This window comes from Prunus mume, linkage group LG2 (genome assembly GCF_029339155.1).
Source record: "Prunus mume cultivar Tortuosa linkage group LG2, ASM2933915v1, whole genome shotgun sequence".
In the NCBI taxonomy this organism is placed as follows: domain Eukaryota; kingdom Viridiplantae; phylum Streptophyta; class Magnoliopsida; order Rosales; family Rosaceae; genus Prunus; species Prunus mume.
The window spans coordinates 18,406,193-18,431,694 of NC_142699.1; the positions used below are offsets into that span (position 1 = coordinate 18,406,193).

General features: G+C 38.3%; 3 protein-coding genes and 1 long non-coding RNA gene across 8 annotated transcripts; 3 read left to right on the forward strand and 1 right to left on the reverse strand.

The window, feature by feature from the left end:
- Window positions 1-888: 888 nt before the first annotated feature.
- Window positions 889-4,855, forward strand: STN7 (Serine/Threonine kinase domain protein). Of its 4 annotated transcripts, none has more exons than XM_016796516.2 (10): window positions 890-1,507; window positions 1,592-1,681; window positions 1,994-2,113; window positions 2,263-2,361; window positions 2,780-2,948; window positions 3,056-3,149; window positions 3,650-3,743; window positions 3,842-3,898; window positions 4,049-4,462; window positions 4,552-4,855. In XM_016796516.2, the coding sequence occupies exons 1-10, from the start codon at window positions 1,058-1,060 to the stop codon at window positions 4,717-4,719; spliced, it is 1,755 nt and encodes a 584-aa protein (XP_016652002.2). In that variant the 5' UTR covers window positions 890-1,057; the 3' UTR covers window positions 4,720-4,855. The 4 variants fall into 4 exon arrangements, with proteins under 4 accessions (XP_088900502.1, XP_016652002.2, XP_088900501.1 ...); XM_008244948.2 differs by having other exon boundaries at window positions 891-1,507; window positions 1,991-2,113; XM_089044376.1 differs by having other exon boundaries at window positions 889-1,681.
- Window positions 4,856-7,568: 2,713 nt separating this feature from the next.
- LOC103341433 (small polypeptide DEVIL 6) lies at window positions 7,569-8,111 on the forward strand. Its single transcript, XM_008244946.3, has one exon. The coding sequence runs from the start codon at window positions 7,718-7,720 to the stop codon at window positions 7,862-7,864; it is 147 nt and encodes a 48-aa protein (XP_008243168.1). The 5' UTR covers window positions 7,569-7,717; the 3' UTR covers window positions 7,865-8,111.
- Window positions 8,112-11,703: 3,592 nt separating this feature from the next.
- On the reverse strand, window positions 11,704-15,076 carry SOG1 (NAC (No Apical Meristem) domain transcriptional regulator superfamily protein). The gene is made up of 6 exons (XM_008244945.2): window positions 14,939-15,076; window positions 13,835-13,976; window positions 13,467-13,653; window positions 12,936-13,387; window positions 12,185-12,625; window positions 11,704-12,080 (listed from the first exon to the last, which is right to left on the reverse strand). Exons 1-6 carry the CDS (start codon window positions 14,944-14,946, stop codon window positions 12,027-12,029), a joined length of 1,284 nt encoding a protein of 427 aa, XP_008243167.2. The 5' UTR covers window positions 14,947-15,076; the 3' UTR covers window positions 11,704-12,026.
- LOC148919768 (uncharacterized) lies at window positions 14,945-23,705 on the forward strand. 2 transcript variants are annotated; one of them, XR_016123528.1, is made up of 3 exons: window positions 14,945-15,075; window positions 15,850-16,021; window positions 23,312-23,705. It is a non-coding gene; the product is annotated as an uncharacterized LOC148919768 (long non-coding RNA). The 2 variants fall into 2 exon arrangements; XR_016123529.1 differs by lacking the exon at window positions 14,945-15,075 and adding an exon at window positions 15,240-15,339.
- The last annotated feature ends 1,797 nt before the right edge of the window (window positions 23,706-25,502 follow it).

Below are 25,502 nucleotides of genomic sequence, written 5' to 3' on the forward strand. Positions count from 1 at the left end.
TATATCGTTCATGAGTTTCTAGTTTTGAATGGGATGTTGTGATGCCTCGGACCTGAAAACAGTGAGAAGCAATGATTCGATTTTTGAATAAAGAAAAGAAATTATTATGTAAAACATACTCTCATTAATTTGAGGTTGAGGAAGTTGCTATGAAGAAAGACTTCTATGAAACGGGAATATCATTATTTAGATATTCCCAATTAATAACGCTCACATAAGTGATATCACATTATTGATTAAAAATAGCAAAATACAACTAAATATTTCTCGCTGCGATGGTACAATGGCCGCAACCAACCATAGTGCAGTGCAGTAAAAATTGAGCCACCGACAGCTGGAGTGGATGACAAATGCACTCAACCCCAGAGCTCCAACCAAGCCCATTATCTAAAAGGCTACAAGGACAACCACCACCGTCAACAACTGACCACGGACAGACACATTAATCTCAGATGCAAATTAATAATAATATAACAGCAAGGAAAGCCCAGAACAAGAAAACTATTTGTTGTGCTTGTGGGCGTTTTTCTTCTTCTTCCATTTTCATTTTTGTTCATGGGCTTCTGAGTCTGAACAGACAAATGAAATGAGCCAGACTTTTTCTATGGGGGGCAAGTTCAAGTTGTGCCTTCCTGGGTTGCATTGCAAAAGAAAGTTCAAACATGGGTTTTGCTACTTTCCCCAAGCCCAATTAGTCTTGTCTTTTGTATTTTTCCATACACGATGCACGTCAAAATATCAACAACTCCTTCTTTCAAACAGATGATTTGTGCAGCGTGAATGTCCCACTCCAACTCTGTGCATGTGTTGACGTGTCAATCTCTCAATTTTTTGGTGAATTATGAGCCATCAATCCCATTGAGCCATTTCCCTCCACAAAATAACGGTCACAAGGAAAATAAGAGAAAAAAAGAAAACACCTTCGAAAGAGATAGAATCTCAGATTGAAAGACATTTTTTAAGTAAGCCAGCGACTATAGGTATCTGGATTTTCACCCATACAAGTTCTGAAAGCCTCTCTCTCTCTCTCTCTCTCTCTCTCTGTGTATGTACAGCCATGGCTGCTACTGTTGCAGCCGGTGGAGTTAGTATAGGAGTGGCCAAGCTCCACCCTCACAAATCGAAACCCACATCACCATTTCTGGGCAAGAAGCTTAGAATTAATAAACCCAGTTTCGAACCACATCCCAGTTCAAGATCAATAACTGTCTCCAACCCGAAAACGTTGCTGGTTTTCGCCTCTGGCGGCGGCGAGTTGATCCATGCGGTTCAGGACCTCTTTTTGGGCGTGGGAGTGGGGCTTCCGTGTACAGTCATGGAGTGCGGTGATATCATATACAGAAGCACTCTTCCAAAGTCTAATGGCTTAACACTCACAGCCCCTGGTGCTATTTTGGCTCTGAGTGCCCTATCTTATCTATGGGCCACTCCTGGTGTGGCTCCTGGGTTCTTTGACATGTTTGTGCTTGCTTTTATTGAGAGGCTTTTTAGACCCACTTACAGGAAGGTTAATTTTTGGCTGATTTTTGGTCTGATTTTGGATTTTATTTGGGAATCTCAAGTTTGTTTTGTGTTTGGTTTTGTGGGACAGGATGATTTTGTTTTGGGGAAAAAATTGGGTGAAGGAGCTTTTGGAGTGGTTTACAAAGGTTCGTTGGCTAATAAGAAGTCTTCTTCCAAGGTATCAAGTACTTAATTGAATTTCTTTACATAAATTTGTTATTTTACTTGGTCCTGTGAATGAATTAAATTTTGAACATATCAAATGGATTGAGTTCAAAATTTGAGTTATATGATTTCAAAAAGTATTGCTTAATTTGCCTTTGCAGTCATTACTTCAATTTTGATTTGTGTCAAAAGTCTGGGTTTCGATAAGGAGCTCACTTGTATTGTCAAATGGGCAGTGTCTTCTCACATTGGAAGAAAGAAAAGAAAAGAAGAGTATGAGAATATGATATGCTAATATGTTATGTCTTTTGGTTGTCACTAGAAAGAAGGTGACTTTGTGTTGAAGAAGGCCACTGAATATGGTGCTGTGGAGATTTGGATGAATGAACGTGTGCGAAGGGCGTGTGCAAATAGTTGTGCTGCTTTTAAGTACGGCTTTCTCGAGGTGTTACTCTATAATGCCTACTAGTACCATATGATTTGAAGGGTATCATTATCTCTAAAGATTGAAAAAGAATTCTTTGATAGCTCTTTCCATTGTACATTCTAGTTCTATCCCCATTATAAGAATTAATACCATGAATCTTGTTGCAGACTTCTTCAAAGAAAGGAGCTGAATATTGGCTTATATGGCAGTTTGAAGGGGAAGCCACACTGTATGATTTGATGCAAAGTAAAGACTTTCCCTATAATGTTGGTACTTTCTCTCATCAGCCTTTTTGGTTGCCCTATAAATTGCCAGAATTAACCATTTTTGGTGTGAAACTGATGATTTCTTTGTCATAATTAACATCCTAGCAGGCAAAGTTCGAGAAATATTTATTTGATTATTCAGTTGAAACTGGGATTGCACCACTATTTTCAGTCTAGTTATTAATTATGACCAAAATTTAGATACTCTTTACCAACAGTATGCTACAAGCTTCCATGGTTCTTCCATCATCTATGTTTAAACTGATCTTTGATTCAAAAGGAAAATTTGGAAAAATTAATGATAATGGGAGTTGGCATGTTAATTGCTGGTTACATGTTGCTTCTTATTTTTACAGTAAATTTTGGTTTAATTCCGTTCTACAACTGTTAACTTCACTGATGGTCACATAAAATCCAGGTAGAAACCATGATTCTTGGAAAGGTCCAGGACTTGCCAAAGGGTTTGGAAAGGGAAAATAGGATCATTCAAACAATTATGAGACAACTGTTATTTGCGTTAGATGGTCTTCACTCAACAGGGATTGTACATAGGGATATAAAACCACAGAACGTTATTTTCTCCGAAGGTAATAATACTTAATGGCATGCTGTATTTGAGTCAATGGAGGAACTGGAAAAGTTCAATTATTCTCAGAGTTTAAACATTTCCTATTGCTATTTTAACAATGAGCAGGCTCTCGAACGTTCAAGATCATTGATCTTGGAGCTGCAGCAGATTTGCGAGTTGGCATCAACTATATTCCAAAGGAGTTTCTTTTGGATCCAAGGTAAACCTCTACTTGAAGAAGACAATGAATGATGAGTTTCAGTTTTTACTTTACATCTATGGGCGGAAGAACTAAATTTTCAGCACTAATATAGTTAATGTCGTCTGGAGGGATACCTTAAAATAGTATCAGTTTTGTCAGGCTAATGCACCTTGAAATGATCCTAAGTACTGATAAAACAGAAACACCCACAGTTTAATTTGATTTGCAAAAAATTATCCAGATGGAGGCCAGGGCAAAAAATATTTTAAAAAAGTTTCAGCAAAAAGCGTGCAGTTTGTGAAGTTTGTAATACATGAGACTTGTATGTTAATCGAATATATGATATTTGATTTCTGAATGAATGCTAGCTGAATCATCAGTCTTAAAAGTGTATCCTTCTGATTTACATATTTTTAGTAATACCTAGGTTCAGTTTTCTTATAACATCTCACTCAAATTGATGTAGTGTTCTCTTATCAGAAGGCTTTCATGATGTCTTTGGATCCTTCCCTTTTCAGATATGCTGCACCAGAGCAATACATCATGAGCACACAAACGCCATCCGCTCCCTCTGCTCCAGTGGCAACAGCACTTTCCCCAGTTCTATGGCAGGTGGAATATTAACTGTGAATTTGTTTTTGATTATAGCTAGCTTACTTTCGCAGGCAGCTGACTGCTTTAATGGTTTTTGATTATATGGTCTTAAACAGATGAATTTGCCTGATAGATTTGATATCTACAGTGCTGGGCTCATATTCCTACAAATGGTGAGTGACAAAAATTGCTAGGTAGCTATAGTTGTTATACTAACTAATTGACTGATACTCATTCAACTTCTCATTATCACACGCGTTCAGTTTGATGTTTATAAATATGGGGGGTTTGAAGGGTTCATACTGCTAGTCTTCTTCCTGTAGGCATTCCCAGGATTACGGAGTGACAACAGCCTAATACAATTCAACCGTCAACTAAAAAGGTGTGATTATGACTTGGTTGCATGGAGGAAAACCGCTGAGCCTCGTGCTAGCGCCGAACTACGAAGAGGTTTTGAGCTGCTGGATTTGGATGGTGGAATTGGATGGGAACTCTTGACATCAATGGTTCGATACAAAGCAAGACAAAGAATCAGTGCAAAAACGGCTTTAGCATATCCTTACTTTGACAAGGAAGGCCTGTTGGCTCTGTCCTTGATGCAGAATATGAGGCTGCAACTGTTTCGATATACACAACAAGATTATGGGGAGGCTGCCAAATGGATTATTCGGCTAATGGCAAGATCCGGAACCCAGCAGGACGGTGGCTTCACAGAAGCTCAGCTCCAAGACCTCAGAGTTTGTACCTGAACTAAGTTCAGAAATCAGTAAACCGTATTCTTTTGAGGATTTGTATGCACAGTGATCTTTATTTCTATATTGTGCAGGAAATGGAGCCTAATAAGAAGAGGGCAAGTGCTTCAAGAAGAAATGCTCTTGCTTCAGCTCTTTGGCTCCAGAGGAAGATTGTAAGAACATTGAATGAGAGCATGGATGAGATTAACCGACGTAGGAAGAGTCTCTGGTGGAGCAGGTGGATTCCCAGAGAGGATTGAAGTTCGTGAAGACGTACTTTTTTTTTCCTCCTTTTGTAAATGTTGTGTAGCAGTCTCAACTGACCAACTTGGTGATATAGAATTATGTTTAAACATGACAGCAAGTAGCTGGAATCTAATAGAAACATACCTCGAATACTGTCCCCCCAAAAAAAAATCCCATATATTTTTGAGCACACGTGCAAGGACGTAGAATATGGATTATAAATCTTACGACACGGTCCTCCATGAACTGCAACTGCAAGCAACCATTCTCAGTCCTACTTGACCAAAAGAATAAAAATATTCCGAGTCTTTCGATGTCAAGGCTGTGTGAGCCTGTGATGCACTTGAACTAGGCAACATGATTATGCTGCTCGTGTTCTTGCCTTTTTACCTTCTTTCTCTGTCATGGCCTTCCTTTAACTTGAATATAGGATCAAGTTTTAAACAATAATTAGTAACTTATTCCCAATTTTTACCCTAAATTGTTGTCATTTTATTTCTAGCAAATGGACTCGGCAAACCTAATGCTCGTAGTTGGACTTTGGGATGGATCGACGGGTCCGTCTCTAGTGTGATTTGGAGTTGGTCATTTAAGCAAGCAATCTCACCCTTCCACCGACAGCAAAACCAGTTGACCAAAACCCAGTTGGCCGAGTTGGGCTTCTTCCTTTGTGTTTCATAGATTTTTCATTTTCATTTTTTTGTTTGCAGAATTCCCCATTTCGTCAAAAGTTGCTACACTACGTAATTGTATGATTATCTTAACCAGGAACTAGCCATGCAAATGACCATGCTGGCTATGTGGTCAACGAGCACGAACACAATAATTCACTAGGAAATTGAAGTGTACGGCAATTAAAAGCTGTAATTGACGCACATTAATTCAAGAACGTGGCTTAAAATTATTCAAATCAAAGCTTCCTTTAAAGAAAAGCCTGCCAAAATCCGATATGCATGTAAGAATACAACTGTAGTTGCCACTAAAGTCCGTACAATCCACAGATGTTTTTTCACATGTTCATGGTTGATGCTAGCTAAGCTTTTAGTTGATTGCCATTTTGAATTGGAATTTGAAATTGCAGAGGAAATGCCGTGGAAGGAAGCACAACACAACATGTTGCAGAAGGAAGGAATTGAGTTGAATCTGAAGTTGCTTTTAATAGAAGCATCAAGAACAAATATAATTCAGGGCTTTAGAGATAAGATAAGGTTTAATATTATGTTACAGGCAATGACATTGTAAATCACGAGAACTTCACGTGCAACTTTGTCTGGCCTTCTTGCTCAGTACAACCAAGCCAGATTATTATTTTTGGTTCAAGTGCATTTGGAACAACAGACATAACATGAGACGCTTTGAATATAGTGCTCTCAGACTCAGAGATTAAGACTAATTAGCACCAATTTCTAGCTCTAATCTGGGTGTAATCTATGATTTGCCTGATTAGATATTGACAGCTTAAAATTGCTCAGAGAAAGAATAAAAAATGGAAAATTTTGTTATTGGAAGTTGGCCTCCTGAGAAAAAAATGGGAGGAGCACGAGACAGAGCAAGTGGGTTGGTTTGCTTTGCTTCTGGTGAAGCATAAGGTACCTATAAATTAATCAATCACTTGGGTTTTCAGGTCTTATATAATTGCTTCGCTTTGCTTGGGAAATCTTGGGCCTTTTGATCCACTGCAAAATGCAAATGGCTTCATCATCATAATATATTTTTTAGTTGCCCTTTCCATATATTCCTAGTGTCTCATTTAGCGCACACAGACAACTTTGTCTGTCACATTGCCCACCAAATATTTCAGTCTCTGTTTAAAGTGCAAGCTCTGCAAATCTTACTCTCTCATCTGCATGCCCTGTTGCCTACACTGCAAATAACATATATATATATATATATGTATATAGCATCATGAGATGAATCAGCAGATTCAACTTCTGGCCTTTATTCTGAAAGAACAAGCCGAGCAGAAAAAAATGTCCCATGTTTTAAGAAACCCACTTCTCCACAAGCCTTGTTTGTTACACAGAGAAAGTTTAATGACATCATCTTTGATAGAGACCAGCCAAAAATGACAATGAACTCTCATCATCTGCATTTCTTGTGTGCTCACTGGCCACCTAAAATATGCAATAATTGCCGGAGCATGGTACAGGGAAAGCCTAACATTGCAATCAAAGCCGTTGTCTTGTCCCTACAGATATGGTTCTGCTATTTATTTATAGTCCCCGTCTAGTCTATATGATGATAAGCTGAAGTCATTAGAGTCTTAAATCATGCTGATTAAAGTTAGTTAATATGCTTTCTTATGTAGGATTCAACTTCTTCCCACCTCCTATCCTAATCCTATTGCCTGTTTAGGTGGATCCAACAAAAAAGTTAAAAAGAAAAACAACAAGGAAAAGCACTAGAAAAGAGGGGAAATTTTGGTGTTTGCTGCAGAATTATGACCTTATCATTTAGAAAATTTGAAGGCTCAGCTCATAAACTCCCAAAAAAACAAACTTGCTACCTTGTGGTTAGTAGTGGCCGACCCATTATGCTGGTGGGTAATGCCTACACAAACATATTGATACATTTACCCAAATAAAAAAAGAGTAAAATAAAATATGATGTAATAGTCCAAATTAGACCTATGTAGGCATAGCAATATTACATGTGAGGGGGAGAGGGAGAGAGGGGTCCCCGTCTTGTTTGGATTGTTTTATCATTTTCTTATGTGTTGCTTGAGGTATGGATTCCAAAGTGGGTTGTGGGCTCCATTTGGGGTGTTGTCTGGTGAGTTTTGGGGCACTTCACACCCTTTCATGCCCCATCCTTGGCTCTTTTTTTTAGACCAATCTGATCGTGTGAGCAATTGGACCACACCCCTCCTCCTCTTTCTATAAAGAAGCTGAACCCCCTTTGGCCTCTGCACTTTGAAACCAATTCACACGAGCACATTCCCTCAAAAACCCTCATTTGACTTGGAAAAACTCAGCACCAGTCAAAGAGAAAAACAAAACAGATTGTAAAGATATGAAGATTGTGAGCAATTCCACCATGGCAGGCAGCAAGAGAAGGCTTTCTTCAAGCAAAGGACTTGGAGGGGTCCTCAGAGAGCAAAGAGCAAGGCTTTACATCATAAGGAGGTGTGTGGTCATGCTCCTTTGCTGGCATGATTAATTCAAGTCCTAGCTAAAGTTTTAAAAGTCCCAATAGTCCATGGCATGATGGGCAAGAAGATTTTGGTTCCCTTTTTCTTCTTCTTAATTTCCCCCCGTTTTTTCTATCTTGATCTTCTTGGTTGAGTGTAAATAGCAGCAATGTTCTTCTATCAGGAAGTTGAAACAAAATTTTGTATGGGTTGGCCTTGCGGGGCTAGATATGTACATCGGATAGCATAATATAAAGTTTGATATTTATATTGCAAGCTAGAGTTGTTGGTGTTCCTCATCCTCTCTGTATATTACAAGCTTGAGTTTGTTATGTTTATATGATTGAGCTTCAATGATCAACATTCATGTGATTCTGGCCTTAAATTTGGAAGAAAGTTCCAAACTTGCAACTATGAAGATTCAAAAAGAGGGGGGTATAAAGTTTCTTCAATCATCACCTCCCTAAAGCCTCTGCTTTACCTCAGAAGGTCAAAGCAACTAAAGCCTAAGCTTTTCACTTCCTATAATGAAAGTCCTCTTGGGCAAACCCTCTTGGGCTTAGCCTATAATGAACTTTTGTTTGTTAAAATTGAAGATTCACATGCATGCCCATCCCAAGTTTTCTTCCTTTTGAGAGGGTTTTCTCAATCTGTTGATTCAACAGAAGAATTATGAACAGATCAAATTGGTGCTAATCAGCTTAAATATCTTCTCACAGTGTTGTTAAAGGAAATGGACCATAAGCATTCTCATATTAATCATTTAAATTTCAAGTGAGGATTGGATTTGGAAATTGTAGGGTTCATTCAAACTGTTCACTTCAATCCTCCACATAATTTGTGCTTTTTTGGATTGCATGTCCAAAAAGTGCAGAGACCATAAGATGATAGATGCATTCATAAGTAATACTTGATTTAGTCGGTTGATGACAAAATTGTACCTGGGACCAGGTTTAATTAAACTTAAACAAGCAATTGCAGTTGGGCCCATCATCACCAATCACTATAACATTATAAGCTTTGATTGTGATCTTCTTGTCTTCAACCCCAACAGCACCAGCACCACCAGCATATCCTCAAAATCAATCCCACCTAAGCTTTGTCTTCAACTAAGTGAGCGCCCAAACATGGCCTTGTGAAAACAGCTTTTCACGTTTGGGTCAAAACCCAAACTCAAAGCTCCCCCTTGCTTTGTGGGCCACTTGAATTATTGGATCCCAACTCCTGTTCACGTGTGCCACGTGTACGGTAGTCATGGGCCTACCCCCAATATTATTCCCTTTTGTCTCTTCTTTCCTTATTAGAGGAAGAAGTAGGGAAGGGTTAAAAGGAAAAAAGGCCAGCAGCTTCTACTTTTGTTGGAGTCATAAGTAAACTCCATCTACTCTCCGGAGCACCATAATACTCTACGCACTTGCATAATACGTTGACACGTACTTGCACAATGGTAACTGGACACGTGGCATACGATCTATTATCTTTGTAAAAACCAAAAACAGCTCTATTTTGTTGTCGTTATTTATTTTCTTCCTCTTGTTTTGTGGGTCAGAATGTCAGATGCACAGGAGCTGAATATGCAATCTTATATTCTGTTGTCGGCCACATAGGATAGTGCCACCTCTCTCTCTGTTTTCCTCTCTTTTTTATGTAAGTTGGAGAAATACTTCCTTAATCCCGTTTAAATGTCTCTTTCTTCTTATTTGTATCCTCTTTAACAAATGACATGAGAAGATAAAAAAGGAAATAGGGCAACTAAACAGGAATACGAAAAAATTTCTCCTCACAGAGGGAGGCTTTTAGGATTTCGAAAGCTTCTACAATGAGGAGTTTAAAGTGAGAAGTTTATTTGAGGGGTTTAATAGCACCATCAACCATCAAACCACTTAAAATGTTTAAGTCCATTGATTTTCTCATATTTGTTAATAATAAAATTGAACCCCTCAAATAAGCTCCTCATTCTAAACTCTTCACTATAGCTTTTCCGCAGTATTTTAGGCTCTCTCTTCTCTTTTGGGCTATTTCAGCTATAAAAAAAAGCCCAGAGGTCCCCCGACAGAAAGCAATTGGGTCAAAGCAGCCTTATCATGCCCACGTGCGCCTCCCCAATCTTCAACCCCACCACACAACCGATTCTATTTTAATCTAACATGCGGCCCACGTGTGGTCCACACTTAGCACATCCACATCCCCTGTTCTCCAATAATGAAAATGTTAAGCATCGTAATAAGTGCAAGTGTAACATGGATGATATGCATTATATCCAATTACCCATCCACATCAACATTGAGTATGGATAAGTACGCAGCTTCATCATCAATCATGAAGATGAAGAAGATTCTCCAATACCCTTTTGCTGTTTTCTTTGTAGGATTATAAACAAATTATTTAGGATGATATTAGCATTAATACCGTGTGAGTGCGTAACTCAATTTCAGGTCTCACACTCATCAATGACACTTTAATACTGGTGGGCGTCACTGAAATGCTACTGAAGATAACTAATCACGATTGATAGGCGATTACACTCAATTCCTTGTTAGGATGTGGGTGGATTATGGAAGGGAGAGTTTAGTGTCTTGGCATAGTTATCATTTAATTAATCATGTTGACTTAGAGCTTACTTACATTCTTTGGGATTATTGGAGAAAGATGGGTCCTGGTGTGTCCCCAATGTTAAGAAGGTGGCCTATTAACTCTATATGATATAAATATACGATATAGGATAGAAGATTATGTTGTGCCGGGTGCCAACCAGGTTGCTGAATCTCATCTCTAAGGCCCCTAACTGCATAGCATGTGTACACGTATTGTTAGCAGCTGAGGTCAGGTAATTACAATCATTAGCAACATATTCTTAATGTCTTATTCAAACTAGTGATTAATTAAGATTGAATCATAAACTAATTTAGCTTCAAAGTAATTCAAGAATTTTTTAGTGGCATTTCTTCAGTTAAGCCAAAAAAAAATTTGCCAGGGTGCTGTGGCCCTCTGTGTCTACTCTTTGGCCGCATCAAGGTATCAAAAGAGAAGACCAAGGCCCGGCGGCACCGGACGCTTTTGCAACACAAAAGGGTACGTTTCCAAGTGCATATTGTGTTAAGGAGAAAAGCTTTAGGTAGGTCTTGCTAATACAACAAGGGTGGGTGCCCTACTTTCCAACAAGGGTACTTACCCTACAACATGCTTACCAGGCCACAAAGGGTGCTTGCTAGGCTAGGTCTTAATCTGCCTTCCCCACCAATCAAGATCATGCCTGCTCATCAACAAGCACTTGGAACCTCAAAAGTGATTAATTCATAAGCAGGCTAGGTCCGGTGGCGCTAGGCTAGGTCTTAATCTGTCTTCCCCACCCGGCAAGATCATGCCTGCTCATCAACAAGCACTTGGAACCTCAAAAGTGATTAATTCATAAGCAGGCAAGGTCCACTGGCGATAGGCTAGGTCTTAATCTGCCTTCCCCACCAAGCAAGATCATGCCTGCTCATCAACAAGCACTTTGAACCTCAAAAGTGATTAATTCAGCTGGCTAGGTCCAGTGGTCTCTCAAGCCATTTTCAAAAGCCAACTTGCTTGTTCTATAAAGCCCTCTAAGTTGATCAATGTCTTATTGGTCCAAGCTGTGCTTCTCATTTTATTACATGTCAGCAATTCACTAGTGCTTTCCTTGGCATAAAGTTTCCAATAATTTGCTGGTCCACACGTTTATGTACTTTTAGTTTTGTTTTTCTTGCGCTTTTTCTATAGTTCAAAATCCAGAATTTCCATTTTAGATGTTCAACATAAGTAAAATGTCCTGCTCACATCTTAAAATGCAATTCACTACATAAGCACTTTGCTGGAAGCAGCAACTAAAATTAAGCCTGGTGAATAAGAGAATTAATAGGTTTATATATTTGGATGTCAATGTTTCCAATCCAAAGATGCAAAGCAAACCAGATAAAACAACTGCATTTCAGCTTGAAGCTTAAAGAGAGCAGAAGTGTAAGTTTGATCAATGCTCAAACCCAAAATATCGGTGAATTACAGTTACAAAGAGTCTTTTCACAACAGATATCACGATTCAAGCTGTTTGGCAAAAGGTTAGATCTCAGAACCTGTAGATGATTTGACAAGCAAAATTAAATCAAAATGTAGCTACAAAATATTTACCACCATGTAACCATACTCAACACTAGAAAGCCCAAACCATATTCAGTCAGCCAACTTGACACCCCAAGAAAGGAAACTTTCCTGTGACCCGAATTCCTACAAAACCGAATGAAGAAATGCATTGCCATAACAAAATGCAAAGAGAAAAAATTGACTAAAAGAATAAGAAGCAAAATTAAATGGCAGAGAAGGTGACTTACGAGCTGGCTAAGTCGGAAATCTGGAGGTGTATCTTCTAACATAATATTTGCAGGATCAAGGACAATATTTTGGCACTCGTCTAGATCCTTCTTTAAATTCTCTGGTCCCAGCTTAGCATAATCAGCAAGACGGGGTTTGACTTGTGCTGGTTCACCATTTTCATGTCCAGCCCTAATTGGAGATTGACTCTGAAGAAGATCATCACACAGAGACAGCCCTTCCACAAGTTGTTGCGAATCCAGAAGATTCTGTGACTCGCTGTCCCACCATTTTGGATCTTCCTCAGCATTGTTTTCAGTGTTATTTATTACTTCATCGGCTTCATTTTCTACGTTGTGTTGATCATAATGGTCAGGCTTTTCAAACTCAGGATGAACTTCATCTTCAGCATGGTCCATCTCAGGATGAACTTCATCTTCAGCTTGGTCCATCTCCGGATGCTTCAGTTGAATACAGAAGCCACAAAAATAAGCCCATATCAGTATCTCTTTCGATCATTTACATTAAATCATAAAAATCTTAGGCAGCTTGCTTATATCTTAGAAACATGCCACTACCAATTACAGCATCCAACATCCCTTTTCTATTAATGGAGAGAGTATCCATTAGGGCAAGAATGTGAATGCAGAAAGTATAATATTTAACTCTTCAATTTGAGTATGTTCGACACAAACAATAAATATGTCTTGAAGCGCGGTTAGCAGAAAACTGGAAGTAAACTAAAAATCAAATATAGAAAACAAACTATACCTGAGGAAAGGGATCTCTGGAAGTAGTGCGCGGAGGTTCAGGAGTCACCGACTTGGGAGTGACTGGATCTACTTTTGTGATAACCAGATCAAAATTTTCAGGAAGATCTTGATCAGTTTTATCAGCTTGCTTGACTTGCTGCTGCTGGTAATATATTTTAGATATAACATACTCTCCATCCTTCTCATCCTCCTCAGTTCCCAGGTGATATTGATGCATAACCCAATTGGTTTTCTTAGGTTTGCCTCCTCCGACCGTGCTCATGTAGAGAACCATAATCTTCTTACATCCTCTTTGAACCCCATCCAACATCACTGGTTTAGTCCTTCCAGTCTTGTGCCAGCGAACATCACCATCACCATCATGTATTTTTCGGCGCTTTCGGGTTCCAGTATTGTAAGCCTTAATTGCTCTGTGAAAGAAGTGGGATGCACTTCCATCTTGCTTAACACCTAAAATTTAATTTTTCGAATCAATTAATAAAACATTAAAGACCAGCATTAAAGCAAAAAATAAATGTTAGCCACTTACTTGGTAGTTTGTGAGGATGGGAACAACAAATTCCTTCATCATCATCAACAGTTATGATAAACTCATCAATAAAAGGATGGGGTTTCAAATCCTCTACACCAGATTTTGCAATTAAGTGCCATATAATCTCTTGATCAGTTGGATCAAATTTTACACCCTTGGGTAAACCCGGCCACTCGTGAGCAACCTGGAAAGAGAAATTGCAAACGACTTTTGTTAAAAAAGAAGATCCAAGAAAAAGAAACAAACTTTCATTAACTAAATTGTTGGAAATGTTTTCCAACAAGAGCTTCTCTAACTGATGGGTTTTCATTGATGAACGTTAAAAGTGTAATATCTGGATGAAAAAACAAAAACAAGAATCTTACATCACTATTGTCAATCGTATATTGGCAATTTGGACAAGCTCTAGTTGGGTTGCTTTGCCACTTAATTCTTTCAGGATCACAGGTTCCAGATGCACTCTTGATTTTTGTGGCGATTCTATTTTTGTCCACCAACCATGATGGTCTGAATAGATCACACAAATTATTACACTTGAAAAAATCTGCTGCTCCAACATATGGATCAGAAAAATACTGTAAACTCTGAACCCATCTTAATTAAAACCAGATATTCTAATTAAACTGGGAGTACACTGAAAATATACATAATGGTATAACCAGCATAGGACAAAGACGATTGAGAAGAAACAACATATGAAAGATTAATCAATCATAATACGCCACCAAAGTATTAAAAGTGCCCAAATTATCAGAACACACACAGAGGTGTGTCATTGCAAACTGTGAATACAGGTGACCTCTGACTCGATGAGAACACAGCAAAGCTCATACTATTTAGAGGCTGTTTATGTTAGCTCAGGTGCACACGGCCTCTTCCATCTCTTGGAAAATAAATGTATTACACATTATTATGAATCCCTCTCTCAACCTTCCCACCTAAATATAATTAAGGGTACAATTTGAAACAGAATAAAAACCCTCTGAGGGCATAACGATTAATACATGAAATATACACACATACCCACAAAAAACGAAAAAGAAAAAAAGAGAGATTATGGATCTAAGAGCATAGCTCAGCACTCAACAATGACAGCAGAACAATAATCATTGCTAAACATTCAGCATGGCTCTCAACTGAACGAAAGTAGTTTACACTTGTCAGAGCTTAAGCATTGTCATTTGTCAATTGATAATCCACTGTCATTTAAAGCTTACAGATTGATTGCCACTCACTGACAAAATATTACATGTCCTAAATCGATAACTGTTTTTCATGGTACATTGATCAGATGAACACATAAACTATAACAAATTGAATCAAAAACTCAGAAAATTCCATGATAAATCTGAAAGAAGCATCAATAAATAAATATACACACAATTTTAAAACAAAAAATAGAAAGCTAAAAACTCCAAAGTCATCCAAAACAGGCCCAAACTAAAATAGCAACAGAGAGAGTCGCATACCCAGCCATAGGTGAGCGATGACGATGAACAAGCCCAACTCAGAGTTCAGAGCTTCAAAGGCCGCCGACTTGCTTCTCTCTCTCTCTGCTCTTCGTCTACTTCGACTGACCGACAGATTGATTCGAACAAGACTTCAGGTATTTATATTTAACTCGACTTTGCAATTCCCATTTACCTCGTATTTTATGAAAAAAGCAAGAACTAATAAAATATTTCTTTTTAAAATTTGATTTTTGAATATTGAAACCGCGTGTTCTTTTCTTCAAACAAATATATTATATTATATTAATTTTCTAGTTTCAATAATTGTAATAAGAAGAGGGCGCGAAGAGGGGAAAATGGCGACTTGGCGTTAACTTTATTCATTAATCGCTGTTGATCGAAAGTACGTTAAAAATTAGGTATTAAACATAACAATCTTTACTAATTAGGATTTGAGATATAGAGTATTTTTGTTTTGGTTTTAATACTTATGAATCAAATTTTGTTTTAGATATGCTCAAAGAGGAGACTCAGATTTGTTGGATATGTCTAAATCAATTTTACCCTTTTGTTTAAAATCATATCTCAGCCCCTCTCTCTCTCATCTTCCTTATTCACTTCATCGACGACGACGCCTTAACGACGCCCTTTCTTTCTCCTCTTCCTTCTTCGCTCAATCAACGACAACGACACCCGCTCTCTCTCTTCTTCCTTATTTGCTCCATCGACGACGACATCCTCTCTCTCTCATCTTCCTTCTCATGCGAAGCTCTGTTTTTCATCTAGTGATAAGATTTGGTTTCATATTCTTATTTCAATTTAGTAGTTATGTTTTGGTTTGAGAAGTTGATTTTGAAGTATTTGATGTAGATTTTGCTCTCATTTCGCCTTTTGTAATAAAATTTGAGTTTGGAGGTGCTTTTTGCTAGTGATATTATTGCTATTATGGGGATGGATGAGCTTAGTGAAGACGATAAGTTGACAGTCGCATGTGCCTGTAAAATTCAACGTTTCTTGAGCCAACCGTTTCATGTTGCAAAGGTTTTCACTGGTGCCCCTAGAAAATAGGTGGAGTTCAAAGAAAGCATTACCAGCTTTCAGGTATCCTTTCCTCCTCTCTCCCTCTCTGTTCTGTTTGCATGTTTCCTCATTTATGATATTGAAGTTTTGTTTATTACTTTGACAATTACTGGTGGAATTCATCTCTTGGAGAAACTATTAATTATATAGTTATGGTTTTCCATGATATTTTATTATAACAATTAATTATGTATGTTCTGAAATGATGGAGTCATTAAAGTATTAACACGAGTATACGTTAGAAGTGTAGTGAATCCATGAACTTTATATAGGTACCCATGCTACCCATATTTCTAGTATTGGACCAGTCAGAGAAGGCAAAACTTTTTCTTTAACTGTACAACAAGATCTTTGTTATCCTACAAACTCCATCTAGTCTTCTTCTTCCAAAGGGAATACTATCTGGAGTAGATATCTACACTATTAGTCGGCACTCTTATAATATGTAGGTAACTATTGACTTGTTTATTAGTTTATGGAGTTGCTTCCTATTGCTGCAACATTTCTTTTCATAAGGGAAGAATAGAAAATTGTCTAATATGAACTGTAATCATAGATACTTGTTGGACCATCGAATTCATCTATCTTGTAACATCTTGTCCCAAAATTTAATATAATTTTCAAAATTCTAAAGTGAAAGGATGACTTTAATCTTAGGATTCTTTGGTGTGTGAGGGTTTGTGTAACACCCCGACCCTAATTTATTTATCCAATTAAATTATTAAATTAATTTAAATTTGAATTTTACAATTTTGTCCTTGGGGTAGTGGTAAAACGGTCACTTTTAATCCGAAAGGATTTTGGGGCAGTGAGTGGTATTTTTTTTAACGTAGATCGTACTGAGATGAGTTCATAGATATGTAGTGGGCTTGATTTGGAGTTGTAACGAAAAAGTTATGATCAAAAGAAACTCAGTGGCACAATCGTAATTATTTCAAAATGAAATTTTTATAAAAACAGAAAATTCGCTCTCTCTCTCTCCCTTTGGTTCGCACGACCCCCCTGCTGTTCACGACAGCCATTTTTGGCCACCGCCGCCACGGAACACCACCGCCACTAGATCGGTAGGAACCGCCGCCACCCTTTCTGACCAACTCCGATGTTAGCCACGAATCCGTCGGAAAAAGCCACGAGCGATTGTCGCTTCGTCGTCATCCGGCTACCGCTTTCCGACGAATGAGGTATGCTTTCTCACCTATTTTTCATAATCTAGCTGATGATTGGGTAGGCTTTCATCAATTTTAAGCCTAGGTAGCTTGATTTTCGAATTTGATTTCGGCCGATTTTTGGGTAATGATTCCGGCCACTTCCGATCACTTTTTGGGGTAGGCCTAAGAACAAAAGTGACTCCAAATAGGGTGTTACACCTAGGATAGGAGTCTTGAACCGTGATTTTGAGATTTCCAGGCGAAGTGTTATCACTTTGGACACCCACGCGTGTGGCGTGCGTAGAAAAGGGCATTGTGTCCAGATGTGATCTCCTGATTCTCACGATCCGTTTGAATCTCGAACGGATTTCTCCTATTGTACGTTATCCGGGTTTGATAGGTTTGAACCATTGGATCGTTTTGAATTTAATATATGTTAAGCTAGGCATTCCTAGGACCATGTAGGAATTCACGGATCGCGGATCGGAGCCCCGAATATTCCGATCTAATAACTTAAAGTTTGTGTTTTACAATAACCGTCCGATTGTACGATCCAGAGCGATCCGACCGTCCGATCTGGACTAAACTTGGAGGACATGCATCCTAAATCTTGTGGAACCCATAGAAATTTTCAGGTCGCAAAACGGAGGTCGTGGGCACTTGGGCCCCGGTTGACCAAGTCTGGGTAGTTTGACCCTTCGGTTGACCGTGAGTCTTCCGTGGTAGTTTCACTCTTCGAGAAGTACTAGAACGACCGTTATTTGAGTTATAGTGACTATGTTGGGATTTTTGGGATTGCTTTTATTATTGTATGAAAATACTTGGATATTATTTTAATAATTGAAATTATGGGATAGATGAGTATGGGTTAATTGAAATGGTGAATTGTGAAAGTGAGTCGTGGGCTTGGCTATGATTATTAGGAAATGAGTGGACTTTGTTTCAAATCATAAGCATGGCTTTATGATGGAAAAATTATGCATAATGTTTCAATGGTTTATTGAATATATATATATATATATATATATATTCAATTGTTGAACTTCTTGTTTTATAAAGCATTTGAAATATGTATTTTTGGGTTTTGGGCATATTTGAGTATTTTGAGTTCAATTATATAATAATTGAGAATGTGCTATCTATGCTGAACATGTGTGGGGTACTTGGGTCCTTGTTGTGAGGCGTTGGAAAGATATGAGTTTAGAATGTCAGTTTGAAGTGCTATTAGCACCACCTTAGGTACCTTACCGGTTACGGAGTATATACTTGAGAGTTTTTCTGTCTACACTATGAATAAATTTTTTATTTTATTTTAAACAACTGAATTAAGGAAGGAAATATCATTTTAAAATATGGTTATAAGGGTTACGAACTCCACCATCATACTTACCTTCCATGGTTACTATACACACACGTACCGTGTTTCAGGCGTGTGAGCTTTCTTGGTCACGGATCTTGGAATTGTTGGATGCCGAAAAATTGTGGTTATGGTTTGAATATGTTGGCACTCGGACACCTTTGAACAGAGGTTCGTGGAGGTTTGGAATATGTTGGCACTCGGACGCCCTTGATCAGGGGTTCGAGGACCCTTAACAGGTAGTCGCTCGTGTAGAACTTGTCACAGCGTCATGAGTCTTAAGGGTCTCGGCTATGCGTGCTGGCTGAGAGTTCGTCCCCAGTTGGACGGCTCGCCCTAGCCGCATGCTTAATTTTCATGTGGTCTAGTTAAACAATCCCCAGTTGGATTGTTTCCCCCAGAACATGATGTGTATCATCATATGTACCTTCCTTTGGATACTGATACTTGAAAACAATGGAATGAATACTTTGATATGTGGATATGGATACGTGGGTATGTCGGAACCCGGGCATACCTTAACGGGGTGTTACCGTAGACCCTTTATTGGGTAGTCTGCGCGCGTAGGACTTGACATGCATACAGTCTTGAGGGTCTCGGTTGTATGCGTCTGGCTGAGAGTTAATCCTAGTTGACGGCTCGTTCTCTAGCCACATGGTTGTTGAGGACTCCTCCATGTGGTCTAGTCAAACAATCCCTAGATTGGATTGTTTTCCCTTGGTACATGATGATGGTGAGACGTGGGTGTGGTTTTATATATATAAATATATGAACACGCATATACATAGGTATATGTGGATTTGTTTCCGGATTGAGATCTGTGAGGTTGTGCTTTGTGACTACCATGCACTGATAGGAGTGTCCGAGTCCCGGATTCGGAAGTGTTGTTTGGCAACATAAGCCTTGGATAGGGTATGGTTGCGCTGAAAGAATTGATAAAAGAAAGGAAATCATAAAGTGTTCGGGGGTTGCCTTGTTGAATTTGATATAATAAGAAATCTAAAGTTGTTCCATGATTTTATTTAAAAAGGAAATTATATATTACTGGAGTTGTGATGTTTGATGGAAGAACTACGTGTGGCTTGATCCTCACAAAGTGCGTAAATGCAGCCGCGGACTAAATTTTAATTATGTTGTTTTATTTCTGACCTTGTCGTTGGTCTTGAAATTTGGTTGTAATCGAGGTGCGATTAAATAATTGTTCATTCTCAAGTTTGGCTAAGGGAGGGTTGTGTAAATGTGTTTTGGTCAAAACAGGTATAAAACCCGTTTTGGTTTATTGTACGATTTGGGCTGAGGCCTCATGATTGAAATTTGGGAAGTTATTTTATGTTAATGGTAGTGGTATTCGTAAAATGATTTGAGTTCCTTAATTGCATTGCTAGTTGTTCTGTTTGGGATCATTTGAAGGCTGGAAGTCTTATCTGTAGATTGTGTGTATTATTACTTTGTGTGTGCTGGAGTTGAATTTTTAAATTGTGAATTTTTAGCATGTTGAAAATTTGGGAAATGTTTAGTTCTACAGGGGAGACTTGCCAAATTTTGCAGAAAGTCTTGTACTGTTTTTCCTTAATTTGAAAAGAGAGGATTTAGTATTTGAAATGGACCCGGCATCGGTGTGATATCGAAATTTCCATAAGATTCGTCCCGGGTTCCGAGGAATTTGTGGCGGGTCTGTCAAGTGTTTCAATTGATGTCCTGAACCTAGGGTAGGAGCCTTGGCTCGAAATTTTGAGGTTTTGGGTGAATGGTATCACTTTGGACACCTACGTGCCGCCACGTGTCGCGGCGCTTATCATGAGAGGGGCATTGTGTCGATCGATCCTGTGGTCACGGCGCGTGGTGTGCTCGGTTTCAATGCGGATACCGTTTGAGTCTTGAACGAATTTTACCTATTGTACGTTATCCGGGTTCGGTAGGTTTGAACTGTTAGATCATCTCGAATTTAATGTATGTTAATCTAGACATCCATAGGATCGTGTGAGATTTAGCGGATCGTGAATCGGAGCCCCAGATGTTCCGATTCAATAACTTAAAGTTTGCATTTTACAATAACCGTTCGATCATGCAATCGTGAGCGATCCGACCGTCCGATCTGGACCAAACTTGCAGGACATGTATCCTAAACCTTGTGGAACCTATAAGAACTTTCAGATCGTAAAACGTCTATAAGAACTTTCAGATCGTAAAACGGAGGTCGTGGGCCCATTGGTCCGATTGACCAAGTTCGGGTGGTTTGACCCCTTGGTTGATCGTAAGTCTTTCGAGGTAGTTCCACCCTTCGAGGAGTACTAGAACGACCTTATTAACGAGTTTCAACCGTTGTTAAGTTATGTTGACTATGTTGGGATAATTGAGTTGAGTGAGTTATGAAAGTGAGCCTTGGGCTCGGCTATGATTATTAGGAAGTGAGTGGACTTTGTTTCAAATCATAAGCATGATTTTATGATGGAAAAATTATGCATAAGGTTTTAATGATGTATTGGATATATTATATATTCAATTGTTGAATTTGATGTTGTATTAAAGCTTTTGCAATATATTTTGGGTTTTGGTATATTTGAGTATCTTAAGTATGTATATATGGATTTTGAGAATTTCTACCTATGTTTGGCTATGTGTGGGGTACTTGGATTGTTGTTGTGAGGTTGTGGAAAGAAATGAGTTTATAATGTCAGTTTGAAGTGGTATTAGCACTACCTTAGGTAACTCACCGGTTACGGAGTATATGCTTGAGAGTTTATTGTCTACACTATGAATAGATTTTTGGAACAATTGAATTAAGGAAGGAAATATCATTTTAAAATATTGTTATAAGGGTTACGAACTCCACCATCATACGCACCTACCCTGGTTACTATACACACACGTGCCGTGTTTCGAGCGTGTGGGCTTCCTTGGCTATGGATTGGATACCAAAAAACTGTGGATATGGGTTGGAATATGTTGGAACTCGGACGCCCTTAATAGGGTTTTGTGGACCCTTGATTGGGTAGTCTGCGCTCGTAGGACTTGTCACAGGCATACAAGTCTTGAGGGTATTGGCTATACGTGCTGGCTGAGAGTTCGTCCCCCAGTTGGATGGCTCGTTCCCTAGCCACATGGTTGTTGAGGACTCCTCCATGTGGTCTAGTTAAACGATCCTCAGTTGGATTGTTTTCCCCTTAGTACATGATGTTCATCATCATATGTATCTTTCCTTGGATACTGATACTTGGAAACAGTGGAAATAGATATTTGGATACATGTAATTGGATACATGGATATGGATACGTGGGTATGTCGGAACCCGGGCATACCTTAATGGGTTCTTAATTTAGACCCTTGATTGGGTAGTATGCTCACGTAGGACTTGTCACATGCGTACGAGTTTTGAGGGTCTCGACTGTATGTCTTTGGTGAGAGTTAGTTTCCCAGTTAGACGGCTCGTTCCCTAGTCCCATAGTTGTTGAGGGCTCCTTTATATGGTCTAGTCAAATGATCCCTGGATTGGATTGTTTTCCCCTAGTACATGATGATGATGAGAGGTGGGTATGGTTATATATATATATATAAATATATGGACACGCATATTACATAGGTATATGTGGATTTGTTTCCAGATTGAGATTCTTGAGTTTGTCCTTTGTGATTACCCTGTCTCGGGTATGAATGTCTAAGTCTCGGATTGGGAAGTGTTGTTCGGCAACATACGCATTAGATAGGGTATGGCTGCGCGAAAAGTATTTACAAAAGAAAAGTTGTATATTATCGGAGCTGTGACCGTTGATGTAAGAACTACGTGTGACTTGATCCCTCACATGGGGTACGTAGGTAGCCTAGGGTCTTACCTAGGTGCAGATGTGGACTAAATTTTACTTATGTTGTTTTATTGGGTTTGGTTCTGACATTGTCGTTGGTCCTGAAACTCGGTTGAAACCGAGGTGTGATTAAATAATTGTTCATATTTCCTATTTGGCTAAGGGAGGGTTGTGTAAATGTGTTCTGGTCAAAACAAGTATAAAACCCGTTTTGGATTGTTGTACAGTTTGGGCTGAGGCCTTAAACTACTTGCGATTGTGTTAGGAGGTTAAACTTCGCATGATGGATATTTGGGAAAGTTAAATTATGTATATTACAATGGGCATTCATAATTATGTTTGAGTTTATTATTTTCTTTGTTTAAGGTATTATTTGATTTAAGAACATTGCTGGTGGTTATGTTTCGAATTATTTGAAGGCCGGACGCCTATTATGTAAAGTTGCATGTTATTATCTTGTGTATGCTGCTGTTAAGATATATGAATTGTGTTGTTAACATGTTGAAAATTTGGGAAATGTTCAATTTACAGGAGAGACTGCCGAAATTTTTGTAGAAAGTCTCGTGCCCCTATTCTTTTTCAGGAAAGGAGGCTATAGTTTTAAGGGAGCGGGCCCGACATCGGTGTGATGTTGGAATTTCCACAAGATTCGTCCCGGGTTCCGAGGAATTCGGGGTGGGTCCTGTCAATTTGGAAATGGTATTGCAAAACTACATTGTACATGTTCTGCATTGTAGTTTTGCACAAACTACATTGTAGTTTTCAATTAATTGCAGTTGGATTTTTGCTCTTTCCTTGGCCTTCAACCTCACCAATTTGAAGAACAGAGGCTTGGATTTTCAATTTCGTCCTGGAAACTTGAGATCATATTGCAATTCTTAGGATAGAGATGCTTCTTGTTTATGACATAATCTCATTGCGCAGTGCTTCTTTTGGTTTTGTTGAGTTTCTAGCAAAAACTCTTCTACCCAGGTTCTAACCTTGTGCTCATTTTTCTTTCTTGCAGTTGCTCTGGACTTATAGATGATAGAGATTCGTCGTTTGAAGGCTTCTCAGTTTTATATAGTTTTTACAAGCCAAGTTCCAAGTTCTGCATTGTAGTTTTGCATAAACTACATTGCAGTTTTCATTTAATTACAATTGGATGTTTACTCTTTCCTTGGCCTTCAACCTCACCAATTTGAAGAGTAGAGCCTACTCAGATGAGGAATTGAGAGGGCCAGAGAAGAGTAGAACTACCCAAGAGCAAGGGAACTCAAAATTGGACTTTTGGAAACTACATTGCCAGAAACAGAGTATTTTACCAACATGTATTGAATAAAAAAATATTGGTTTGTTTCTTTTAACTTTAGAGCTGAGCATTTTTGCCCAAATTCAGCATTGCAGTTTCCATTTTCGTACTTTCATCTTGGTTCCTCCATTTTGCTTCAATAAAATTACTTTTTGTTTTTGTAGCTGTTTTTATTTTTTTTATATAAAAATCGTTGATTGTTTATATAAATATTGTATAACTGAATAAATATTATAAAATCAAGTTTGGTGTAGTGGTTTATGAGTGAGCCTTTCTCCTTTGAGGGTCAAGTTTTGATATGACACCGATGTAACACTATTTATTTTTTAATTTATCATAAATATATAATATTAAAAATAAAATAAAAACTTAGGAAATAGCTGAAAATGCTACCCATTTTATAATTTTTTGTGAAAATATCATTCCTCCCTTAAAATTTTAAAACTACCACCTATAAATACATCTTTATTGTAGACTAATTGGACCCATATCACCTTTTCAGAAATTGGGTTCTCTCTTAACTCTCTTGGCTCCGTCTCTCTCTTGGCTGCGTCTGTCTCTATCGCTCACTCATTGCGCAGCTCTTTCTCTCTCGTGTAACTCTCTCTCTCCGACGCAGTGGTCTTCCTCCCTCTGCGATGTGTGTTCATCCAAGCTTAACTCCACGGTTCACATCCACAAGGTACTGTTCATCATCATTTTCTTAGAAATTTGGGGTTTTTGTGAAATTGGTTTATGGTGTATGGATTTGTATGAAATTGGTTTAGGGGTTTCTTCAAAATTGGTTTAGGGTTTTAGGGTTTAAGGGTTGCTCTAAAATTGGTTTGAGGTTTATGGGTTTCTATGAAATTGGTTTAGGGTTTAGGGGTTCCTTGGTACACCACATCTTTCTTACCCTTTAATTCTGCTGAGCGTTGGTTTTTAGATGCTTGTATTAGCTACAAACTTGCATTCTCTTTCGTTAAGTGGAATGAATTTGAGACGTGTGCTATATTTTAACCCAAGTAATGACATTCTCAACCTGTATAACTATCTAATAATATCTATTATATTATAGCATGGGTTCGTCTGAGTGCTTAACGGTGTTTATCATGTTTGCATCTCATGCCTTAACTCCCTCGATTCTCTCGGGCTTATGACTTGGGAATTCACTGTGCTCCTTAATTATGTGAGGAACTCCTTTATATAAAGATGCAGACATAGAAGCTTTGTTGGAGGTGCTTTATATGGTAATCCAGCCTTTTTGATAGGGCTAGTTGGTTTAGTTATAATCATTTCCCGAGTCTTCGGCCCTGTTGTACATTGTGAAGTGTAATATTTTACAGTCTACAAGCTGTGGCTAATTGCCTTACATGGCCCTGTTGTACATTTTGAAGGTGAACTATTTCATACACCTCCATATATAAACATAGTTGCTTTTTATGGAGGTATAATAGTTTATTTGTTCGAAACGACGTGTTCGTTTCCAATGAATGCTGCTCATTTTTGTATCCATTGTTGACATTTAGTCTCTGTGGTTTTCTTTGCAATTTATGTGATATAGGTATATTTCATTTCTTGCACTGGGAATCTGTTAGTGGACTTAGTGAAGCATACAGCTTTCTTAAGATTTCTCAAATTAGTTTTGACTTTGTTCCTTTTAAATAATTTCTGCAGCAATTCTACTTTTCTGCTTAGGATTCTGTTGTTATTGGAATTTGGAACCTAATAATGTTTAGAAAGGGGTAAGATATACTTTACCCCCATGAACAAATGTGAAAAATCACTTAACACTCTTCCACCACAATATTAGAAAAATAAGTTTCTCGTTTGTTCAGAATTTTTCATTAATAGCTATTCTGTCAGTATATTTACCATTAGTACAGTTTTAGGGCCAAGTTCGTATGAGCAAATGACTAATTTGAAA